At 43.1% G+C, this 11,794-nt stretch overlaps 1 protein-coding gene across 2 annotated transcripts in view; it reads right to left on the bottom strand.

The window, feature by feature from the left end:
- The window catches only part of ABCD2 (ATP binding cassette subfamily D member 2), a 41,301-nt gene that overhangs the window by 19,465 nt on the left and 10,042 nt on the right, over nucleotides 1-11,794 (bottom strand). For both annotated transcript variants that reach the window (XM_077338201.1, XM_077338202.1), the window contains 3 exons: nucleotides 10,342-10,463; nucleotides 6,454-6,622; nucleotides 2,678-2,772 (listed from right to left, as the gene is read on the bottom strand). In XM_077338201.1, the coding sequence (XP_077194316.1) occupies nucleotides 2,678-2,772; nucleotides 6,454-6,622; nucleotides 10,342-10,463 (386 nt within the window). The remainder of the gene's footprint in view (nucleotides 1-2,677; nucleotides 2,773-6,453; nucleotides 6,623-10,341; nucleotides 10,464-11,794) is intronic.

Here is an 11,794-nt window from a genome sequence, read left to right as displayed (position 1 = left end):
ATCCTGCTGCATGGTAGAAAACCCACATTTGTTTAAAGGAAATTTATTTTGGGCAGCAGGGAATAAAGCTGCATAGCCAGTGTTCCTTAGCATTCCATTTTTATCTGCATATATTAAAAACATCACTTCTGCAAGAGCCAATAAGACAGGCTACATTGATGGGGTGCATTACAGGAGTAGGAATTAGGCCAGCAACACATATGTGTACAGCCCCACTGGAGCCAGTTCCCCATCATGCAGTTTCATGCTGCCTGGCAAGCACGTATGATTACTGCAACCATGAGGGTAGTCAAGTGGATTGTGTGGCTCTTTCCCTCCCAGTGTTTGTCCTCATTCTCAGTGGGGAGCTAGGATATAATGTGAATCACTCCTGTGACATCACTGTTTACAAACCTTGTGCTCACTCCCCATAGGTGTGGAATCACAACACAGGGCACAGTAGCTCCCATAATCCCCCTTCTCTCCCTCTGAATGTGTGTGCCTTTATATGGAGGAAGGATGGAGAGAAAGAGAAAAGACTGGGGTCCCTATCCATTGATCCATCTCCAATTTGCAAAAGAAAAGTAGCACTAATGAATGCATATGAAGTAGCAGTAAAACCTATCAACTGCACTAATTACTTATCTAAAAGGGCTGGTTAATAGTCTCACCTTACTGCTCATTACATGTGCTTTTTCCAATAAGTAGGTAGCGTATAGGTAGCTGTAAGAGAACTGTGAGCCTCTTGTGGCGCAGAATGGTAAGGCAGCCGTCTGAAAGCTTTGCTCATGAGGCTGGGAGTTCAATCCCAGCAGCCGGCTCAAGGTTGACTCCATCCTTCCGAGGTCGGTAAAATGAGTACCCAGCTTGCTGGGGGGTAAACGGTAATGACTGGGGAAGGCACTGGCAAACCACCCCGTATTGAGTCTGCCATGAAAACCCTGGAGGGTGTCACCCCAAGGGTCAGACATGACTCGGTGCTTGCACAGGGGATACCTTTACCTTTACCTTTAAGAGAACTGTGGCATGACAGTTATATGTGCATGGGAAAGGAAGTATAAGAAGAAGAGTTGGTTCTTATATGCCACTTTTCTCTACCTGAAGGAGTCTCAGAACGGCTTACAATTGCCTTCCCTTTCCTCTCCCACAACAGACATCCTATGAGGTAGGTGAGGCTGAGAGAGCCCTGATATTACCAATAGGTCAGAACAGCTTTATCAGTGCTGTGGCGAGCTCAAGGTCACCCAGCTGGCTGCATGTGGGGGAGCAGGGAATCCAACCCAGTTTGCCAGATTAGAAGGCCGCATTCCTAACCACTACAGCTTAAGCTGATTCTTCTATTGTCAGGGTGAACAGGCTCTTGATTCGCTTCTGCCCACACCCCCACACAAATGAGGCACCACCCTTTTGTCACTGAGCCAGGCCAGGCCAGGCCAAAAAGGAGGCCATCAGCCCACTGGCAAAAGTCCCAGTAGCCACAATGGCCAGTCTGCCCCGACAGTTGCTCTGATAGTTTGTAATGAGACCAACATGAGCTGTTGGGACAAGTTGTCGGGGGACATTACACATAATAAATCCATCATTATTGTCCTGTGATTGCTCCAGATATGCTTCCATAGCACAAGGGAAGATATGTAAAATGTATATATAAGAAGAAAAATGGATCTAAGAGAGGCAGCACCTTGAACCTGACATTTGTATCACATGAAATAGCAGCACCTCACCGCTGCTCATCTGGAAGTGATATAATTAATTCAAACAATGCACGTTACCCACATTCCTAGTTGGAAGGTAACATCTGTTGAACTTGCCATGCATGCTGGGGGAAACATTAACCAGCGTTTTATAGCCTAACTTCTTTTTAAAACCTTTTCCATTGGGATGTCCCCTCCCAAACTCTGGGAGCTTCTGATTCCCTATGTCTGCTAGATTTCTGAAGGCTTTCACAGGGAGACCAGTATTGTATAGGGAGAGCTATGGGCACGGACAGCCAGAGAGTCCTCAAAGTTTCAAATCTGAATTCCTGAGGTGGCAAGCTACCAGTTCAATACCCCAAATACATAAGGTAACCAATGAGAGTGTATGTGTGTGTGTAAAGTGCTATCAAGTCGTTTCCAACTTATTTATCTTATTATTTTAGATTATTTTAATTCCAATTCCCCAAAGGACAGTATACAGCATGATTTTAAATATACAATAAATGTAATATTGGGTTGAAGATCTAAACTTCAATTTAAAAAATTCAACTAGCTGAATTATAACATATGCTGACCCTATGAGTTTAAAAATCCTATCATTAACAGCCTTGCTCAGGTTTTGCAAACTGAAGGATGGGGCTTCCTTGATTAAGTCAACCCATCTCATGTTCGGTTTTCCCCTTCTCTTGCTCCCTCCAACTTTTTCTAGCAGTACTGTCTTATCCAGTGAGTTTTGTCTTCTCAAACCAACAAGTACATCATGTGAAAATGGAAATTATCCCCAAGATCATTGTACCATTTAGACTAGCCTTAAGTCTCCCTGTTTTCTGATGCAGCACAAATTGTATACATCTATGCCTACCTTTCTTGACTTCCCCTCTTTTCCATTTGCTCCTCCAAGAATTTAACATAAAGATACTGAACTCTGGGCTGTTTTTTTGTTTTTGTTTTGGTGCTAATTGTGATGGCAACAATCAGAAGATTCTTGCATATCATCTTACTTTGAAGTTTAGTCTGGAAACCACCACATCTCCATTTGGGGTAATTATAGGAACATTTTCACAGATAATCCCATGATCAACATCTATCACTTTTCCTACAAGTAAAACAAAAACAAAATAACCACACACATATTAGTAGAGCAGTCCCACAGGCATACACATATAGGTAGGCAGACAGAAACTAGTCCAGCTTAGCACGGCAGATTCTTGTAGAATGTGACTGACTTGCACATGAACTGCCTCCATCAAAAAATAGCATTTCTGATCAGACAGTGATACAAAAATATTTTCATGTGTTCTCTGTATTGCTCTTTGAATTTCACTATAAACTACCCTGAGATGCAAGAGAGGGCAGTATAAAAATGTAATGAAATAAAAATAAATAAATTTAATTTACAGTTCATCACCATTGTATGTCATTGGGCTTGATCCTTAGAAGTTTTTTCATTGCAAGACATACTTTCCTCAACCAAAACAGCCTTCCCCAACGTAAGGCACCTCTGTCTCAGGGGACTATCCCCCTTTACTGGAAGAAAGGACCTCTACTAACAGAGCCACAAAGACTGATACAATCACCTTAGACTTGTTTTATGTTAACTTTTGGCTCTCTCTCCAGATATCTGGCATGTCTGTGCACAGTAAAACTCACCAAAAGTGTATGAGAATAGATTCCAGCTATGCAAGAAAAAATTGTGTATGATTGAACCCACTCAAACAAAACAACTATAGTGGTATAACTCACTGTAATTACCATTAAATATATTTCATGTGTGCAAAGACACTCAGGACTTTTTACGTACCAGATTATTTCAATATAACCTCTGCTGAAATGATAAGATAATTATTATTGGAAGTTGGCGCCAGAGACTGTAGAGATCATCCTTAAGAACATGGACATGGGGACGGGAGAAGCAACTAAACTGAAGAATGACCCAGAAACTATGAAGGAGGGAACTGCAAGGTGTATTTATTAACATCTTGTGGTTGAAATGATTAATCAGCATTCATACCATCAAATTCAACCTGGTTCAGATTGAAAAATTCAAAGTGAAACAGAGGTGACAAAGATCCTACCTAAAAAGGAAATTGGGTCTATAATATGGATCAAGACCATGCAAGACTGGAGAAGGGAACTGAACCCTCCAGGCTCTGCTTGATTTCTTATTCAGCACCAAGATCACCACATGGTTACCAGGCATTTAAAAGGGAAAGCAAAGTGCACCTTTCCACCTTTAAATGCTAGTAACAGTGAAGGAAGATGAGTGGGGCTTGAAGGGTGATATTCCTTCTTCCTGCATGTCCACCCCCATAACTAAACCACATGGGAAGGAGAGACATAAATATTTAATAAAGAAATAAATAAATTACTTTCAACAGAAAGATGGAGATCTGTGAAGACGTGAAGAGGAGGGTGGGTCCAGGAGCCCACTCAACCATGTGATGACCCCAAAATTCAAAAGTAGTTAGCTTTAACAAGCCCTATAAGTTACCTGACCATGACTGAGCTGCCCGATTGAGACCACTAGTCCATTTAGGAGAAGAAGAAGAAGAGGTGGTTCTTATATGCCACTTTTCCCTACCCGAAGGAGGCTCAAAGCGGCTTACAGTCGCCTTCCCATTCCTCTCCCCACAACAGACACCCTGTGGGGTGGGTGAGGCTGAGAGGGCCCTGATATCACTGCTCGGTCAGAACAGTTTTATCAGTGCCGTGGATAGCCCAAGGTCACCCAGCTGGCTGCATGTGGGGGAGCGCGGAATCGAACCCGGCATGCCAGATTAGAAGTCCACACTCCTAACCACTACACCAAACTGGCTCAGCACTAGCTATCTATTCAAAGATGCAGCACTATCTATTCAAAGAAGCACTATCTATTCAAAGATGCAGCAGCTCTCTATGCTCTCCAGCTGCGGTCTTTCATATTACCTACTGCCTGGTCTTTTTAGCTGGCAATTCCCGGGATTGAACATGGGACCTTCTGAATACCAAACAAATGCTCTGCTACTGAGCCATAGCCCCTGTCCAACATTCATACCATCAGATTCAGTTTGATCTCCAGTACATCTGTTTTGACCTTAGGGAAGCAGGGGAGAAGCCCTCCTTTCATCTCTATGGCATTATGTGCTACAGCATCTATCAGCAACCTTTTACAAACAAAATGTGACATATCCATAGCCAGTAAGTCATCATTAAACACCTCAAGGAGATCAGATACCCGCAAACATTTACCACACAGTGACTACTGGAAAATGTGCTGTGCTGACATCCCTGGGCACCCCAAGAGCTGGTTATATGTTGTCTCTGGTTACACTGCAAACTGAGTAATGAAATCCTTCCTGGTTCTTTTTCTGGATTTCCGAGCGGTCATCTTACCACACAGAGAAAATAGAGAACAAGGTTTTCCTTGTAACAGCAGCTATTTTGATCCAGAAGATGTTTAATTGAACTCAAACAGTCCTTCCCTCCCAGGAGCCTTTGAAAACTTCACAAACTCCTTGGCTTTGCTCTCTTTAGTATTAGAGATAGCTACTGTTGGCCAAGCAGCATAAAGTACATTGCATAGTTAATTCTTTTTAGTCCCAGCAGATGGAGCACTGGCAGTTCCTTCTGAGGCAAAACTTGGCTGCATTGTAGAATGCTGAATCACACAGGCATTTAGCTGACCTTTGGTGAATGCATACTGAGGACACTACCTACATAATGCTAAAAAGGGACATCTCAGCAATTGCTTCTGTGGGCCAGTTTTCACATTATTCTTGCTGGAGACAAAATGAAGGGTTTGTATCAGAGTTTAATAAGATCCTCCTGTCTTCTTTGGCAAAATCTTTCGATGCGAAGGCTGGTAGCATTTTCCAAAGCCATTTTTTTAAATGAATATGAGATATTTCAGATGATGTGTTACATTTTAAAGGTGAAATGGGGTGATTTTTTTTTAAATTCAGCAATAAAGACCATATTAGTCAGAAGGTACCTGGCAAAATTTGCACAGTTAACTTTTCAATTTACTTAATTTAGCCCTGTCTTTAGCCCCCAATGGGGGCCCAAAGTGGCTAACAACATTCTCCCCTTCTCCATTTTATCATCACAATGATCCTGTGAAGTAAATTGGGCTGGGGGTGCTTGATTGGCCCATGTTCACCCAGCAAGCTGTCCTGGCAGGGCAGGGATTCGTACCTGGGGCTCTCAGATGCTAACTTAAAACTATCCATGACAATACACGTTCAGATTACAGGCAGAGGAATGCACCAAAAAAATATCTTTGCAAAGAAAATCTAAGCTTCAACATTCTCTCTGACAGGCTAATTTTATACAGATGTGCAATCTCTGGCCTATGGCCTAAAAAGGGGGAGGGGGGAAAGCACGCTACAGAAACTAATGCAATTTATCTTAATGTGCAGATAATCCCACAGGCTCTACAGAAGTCAAATTATAATAGCAATGATACAGGTAGCTGAAAAGCCACAGACTTCTTGTACCTGGTAATGGGGATGGATTAAGTGTGCAAATATCCTTTAGCTTATATAGCTGCCCCAGTGACTCCAATTATAAGAATGTAAAACAGGCTGGGTCAGACCAGGGGTACATGTAATCCAGCCTCCTGTTTCACACAGAGGCAGACTTGGATAACCAACAAATAGGGCATAAAGGCTCCCCTGGATGTTGCCTCCTGGTATCCAGTAATGAACTACCCTTGGATATGGAGGTTCAAAATGATGTGACCCATCAGAAAGGAAGAACCTAAAGGGGGGTGGGGTGGGAATGACATAGAATTAATTACCTTTGATTTCCAGGGGACCATCAATATGTCGTTCTGTCTTCTCTTTCTTCACATTGCTACTTTCACATTCTTGAGACACAGCTGTCCTTTTGTAAACACCTCTCTTCACTTCATCAAAGACTGAAAACATGTTGTACACCCGAGCTGTATAGCCAGCTAACTCGGTGACCTGCCAGACAACAAATTATAGCAAAGATAAATTACTCAACTGCATGTTTTTATATATATAAACCTAGCTAATGTAGATATCTCATGTGCTGTCCTGAAATACCAGAAGCCAGTTTTGATATGTAGGCGAATATTTCTTCCATGAGACAGTGACAGAACAATGAAGGTCAACTCCTGGTGGTTGTACGACATGCAATGAAGAAATGATTAGTAGGTAACAAGCTAAAACATCAACAGGTGGGGTTTTAAAAAATCATTTAGGGGCTCTGGGGGGGAAAGCAGTGTACAAGTCTAGCAATTCAACTCAGCAGTTTGGCAAACTTTCACTTAAAATGAGGTGGCGCTCTTGACTTCAAACAAACTTAACCTGTTGTGTGGATCACTCAGTTCAATTGTCATGCCTTTGCAGAAAACAGTGTGCTCATCTCACAAGTGACAAGGAAGCCATAGATCACTTCAGAGAAAAGGTAAGTGCTTCGCTCTGCTTCTCTCTTTCATTTTCCATGCCAGCTCAAGGTCAACTAGCAGCTGGTGACTGATACTCAAAGCAACCCTAGACTGATCCCGTGCTGTTGCTTGCCTGTCACAGAAACATCCATGCTTTCCTAAGGTTGCATGGAGATGTAACATTTGATTCTGGGATAGCGTCAAAACACATGTCAATAACTAGGGGCTTTGATTCACAGTAGGTGTTTGATGTCTATGAGCCATTGTTGCAGATCAGCAACCTCATGATCTATTGCCTCCCAACACCATGTTTGTTTTGGTCTTTTTATGGGGAAGGAGTGTATTTTGCCGCATCTGGAAACTTGTGGTGACAGTATTAAGATTCCCCTCAATGTTCCCCATCATTCACATCTTTTAAAACCCTGCCTCTTCTTCAGGTGCAAACACTTGTGGCAAACTGTTAGGGTCAAACTACACTTTACAGCAGGGGTAGTCAACCTGTGGTCCTCCAGATGTGCATGGACTACAATTCCCATGAGCCCCTGCCAGCAAATGCTGGAGGACCACAGGTTGACTACCCCTGCTTTACAGCATCCATGGTTCTGGTCTGTGGACACTGCCACCATTTTAGAGCTGAATGTGAACATTTAAAAATTATGCATGGTTGTAGTGTGGCAGGAGTGTGGTTGTAGTGTGGCATTGGTCCCATCAAGCTGCATTTTTAAATGGCCAAGTTGAAATCTAAAATGGCATAATGCCTAGTTTGAACCTCAATTGCACTCATCCCCTTTTCCACAAAAAGGTCAATTTCCAGGCTCATTTCACTGGACAAGGCTTTCTCAATCAGGGTTTCATGAAACCCTGGGGTTTCTTGACAGCCATGAACGTGTTTCCTGAATGGGTGGGAGTTAATCCTTTTCATATTTTCAAAGATTTCTTAAGCATTTATTGGGTTATATGAACATATATGGGTCAAGTTGACCCATCCACCTCCCAAAATGGCCAATGATGGACCTGGAGGGAATGTGAAAGGGAGGGGTCTCAGGCGGTCCTGTACACAGCTATACTTCTCAACAATTTTCTGCATGATCACGCCACTTCTAGGGCTTTTTGAAGCCTAAAAATGTTTCAGGGGTTTCTCAATGGTAAAAAGGTTGAGAAAGGCTACACTGGACCATTTTGAAAGAAATTGCTGTGGAACTGACTTTAAAGGAAAAGGGAAGTTGGTTAGCACAGTGATCTCTGGCTTTCTACCATTTCCCACTAGAATTGTTCGATAACTCTCATTCTTCACAGGTACCTCTCCCATAGGTGGCAACTGGAATTATTCTAGTGAATTGTTCCACCTGTCCTGAAATAACACAGGAAGTCACACAGACACGCATGTAAAGAAAGGGGATGGGGAAAAAACAGTTGATAGCTGGCAGCTTCCTCATCAATCAACAAGTTGTGGCATCACCCTAAAACCAGAGAGTGTTATCTGCTAGCAGAAAGAAATTAGGCTAGAACATCTGGACCTGTCAGAAAGAATGGAAAGATAAATATTATTTGTACCATGAAACATACTAGAATGGAGATGGCAAACTCATTTGTTATAAGGGCTCAATCTGACATAAATGTTGCTTTGTTGGGCCAGGTCATGTGTGCCAAAAACATAATGCCAGGTACCAGAGATATAAAATGTATAAAGGACACAGGCAACCCAATTAGCAATATCATTTTTTACTCAAAATACAAACATGCTTGAATCATTAATACTCTTATGTATTAAATACTTTATTTAATGGTCCTTGATAACTGATTCCTCTTGCTCTGAATTATTTCTGTAGCTGGTTAGGTGTGTATCCGTAAGCTCAGAATGTACTTGTGACTTATTTAAATATATTACAGAAAGAGAAGAGCTGGTTTTTATACCATTTTTCACTACCCGAAGGAGTCTCAAAGCAGCTTACAATTTTTTCTCCAACCCTGGCAGTATTTTTCTGTCTGAAGCAGGGTTTCTTTCCCACTCACTCACATATATATGTATTTATAGCCCATCCCTCTTGAACCAGCCATCTTGGAGTGGGTTACAATATGAACAATGAAACCGCAATAGAAATTTTCTATGGAACTGGAGCCATCACCCTCAACACTTGTTCCATCCACCACAAAAATCATGAATCCTCCACAGATTCATCGGCCACCTGTCAATGACCAGAACTCCTAAATCAGCCCTTTTCTCCCACCATCTCTGTGTGATTCATCCACACCAGTACACTCTCCATCAAAATGTCAAGTCCTTCCTTGCACTTCAGTTCCACTTGAAGACCTGACCTTCCAGAAAGATACACATACACTCATGATGCTGAGGTTTAAGCATGGAAACTAACAACGTGGACACCCAGGTTCATAAGCCCCACTCTGCCATGGAAGTCGCAGGGTGATTTTGGACCAGTAGAGCTCTCAGCCTAACGTACCCTGACCTGTTGTGAAGACAAAAACATATATGGGGAGAACAATAGCTTGTAAATTGCTTTGGGTCCTCATTTGGGGAGAAAAGCAAAAAAGGTGCTTAGAAAATAAAAATTATGCAACAAAATTGCATTAATTCTTTGTGGTGACTCAAGTCTCCGGTTGTTATCTCAGCCTCCAACTACATTCCTGCTCTTGCATGCCATCCCCCAAACACTCAGCACCTTCCCCCACCCCGACAGCTGTATTAATCCTCTGCTCCCATGGCTTTCCAAGCAAAGTTCCCACCATGCACCCCACTGCATTAACTTCCATGCTCCTCCCCTCAGATACACACTGACATTCCCATCCTTATACTTCTCCTAATGCCATTTTCCATCAGCATCTCAATGGATGGAAGAGGAGCTAAAAAGTTTACTGGTTGATATATTCTTAGTCATGAGCCTCTTGTGGCTCAGAGTGGTAAGGCAGCAGACATGCAGTCTAAAAGCTTTGCCCATGAGGCTGGAAGTTCGATCCCAGCAGCCGGCTCAATGTTGACTCAGCCTTCCATCCTTCCGAGGTCGGTAAAATGAGTACCCAGCTTGTTGGGGGGTAAACGGTAATGACTGGGGAAGGCACTGGCAAACCACCCCGTATTGAGTCTGCCATGAAAACGCTAGAGGGCGTCACCCCAAGGGTCAGACATGACTCGGTGCTTGCACAGGGGATACCTTTACCTTTACCTTTATTAGTGTGTACATGTGTGTGTATCCTATATTATTTTAAGATCTCTATCATTAAACTCTTTCCATAATCACAAAGAAATCAACCCAGTACCTCTTTATAAGATGACATAATCCGTTCAATGGCATCCGCACCAGAGGCCAGTAAATTTCGGGAAGTGGTAAAGGCTTCCGTTCGCTCACTGACCATAGCTTGTTTCTGGCCATCTTCTAATTCTAAAAACAAGAGAGAAATAACTGGAACACATAGTACCTTGAGAATAATTCTAACAGCATGAAAGAAAACTTTCTCGTAAGGAAGGAGCAAAATCCATGTCATAAAAATCCGCTCAAAACTTCTTAAACAGAACGTCTGAATCCTGACTCAAAAGCTTCTGTAGCCATAGCAGGCAGAAGACTTTTGATGGGGAATGCTTCTTCTACCAAGGAAAAAAGGGCAGCTGTCCAAGTTCGCCCTTGCAGCAGTCCTGACAAGCAACCCGAACGTCCACATAAGGGGGGAAAGTAGGAATTGATTTCACTATCTGAAAGAACACTGGCCAGCAAACTGGCTGTTAAACCTGCAGGAACAGATCGCACTGGGTGTTGCCCTGGAGGGCCACTGGCAGCCAGGATCAAGCCAAGCCCCAGTAAACCTGTCAGCACCACTCAGCTTCCTTCAGCAGCATCCATGGCTGGGGGAGGCTCAGCAGCTGCTTCCTTCTCTTCTCCCCCCACCCCCGGCCACTGCTTGTTGGCCGTATGGGAAGAGGCAATGGGCATCAAGCACTCACTCGAGCACCACAGCTTGATTCTAAGTGGAACTGCCCTAAGTGCTGGCTTTCATTGCCACAGGGGCTGTTCATCTTGGGTTGCCCCGGGTCTGCTTTGACGTCCCACCTTTCTGGTCCTACCATCTTTCCGATCTCTTTGCAATCTGTACAATATGGTGGGCTGGATCAAGCCAGCTTTTATACTCAATCTTGCCCAATTCCCCTTCTTAAAACAGTCCCCCACCCCACATGGGTTTTGTCCCTGTAGGTCTCAGGACACTCACTGCAGTCTTTTCAGATGGTTAGATGAAACCACTTCCTCCCTTATTCACTATTGGGAAAGCTGAGTGGGTCCAATTAATTGACTTTATACCCTCGGCCAGTCTGGTCACTATCACAGCACTAATAAGTCCCCTACAACAAACTTTTTCATTCCTTTGGTTTATTTACACCATTAATGTTCCCTAAAAACTATCCCTCTTTTACAATTTGGAAATGCAACAATAAAGGCACCTATGGGAAAGGAAAACTGCCATACAGAGAATCACTCTGCTTTGCCACCAGGGGAGTTTTCACACATGCTAAATCAGTGGTTCCCAAACCTTTTGGAGCTGCTGCCCCCTTGGCTCTCAGGCCACAGCCCTAGTGCCCTCCCCCACTGATATGGGCACACAGCTCTTTCCTCATGATAGATCTACTGCAAATTCAAAACACACTGTACTGCCTACATTTATTTTTGAGTTGTTGTGCAGAGGCCACATTTTAGTCTGGAAAAAAAATAAGCTTTTTATAAGT

Source organism: Paroedura picta, chromosome 5 (assembly GCF_049243985.1).
Source record: "Paroedura picta isolate Pp20150507F chromosome 5, Ppicta_v3.0, whole genome shotgun sequence".
Taxonomy (NCBI): domain Eukaryota; kingdom Metazoa; phylum Chordata; class Lepidosauria; order Squamata; family Gekkonidae; genus Paroedura; species Paroedura picta.
Note: the sequence above shows the minus strand (reverse complement) of the source record. Positions and strands in the feature narration are given on the sequence as shown.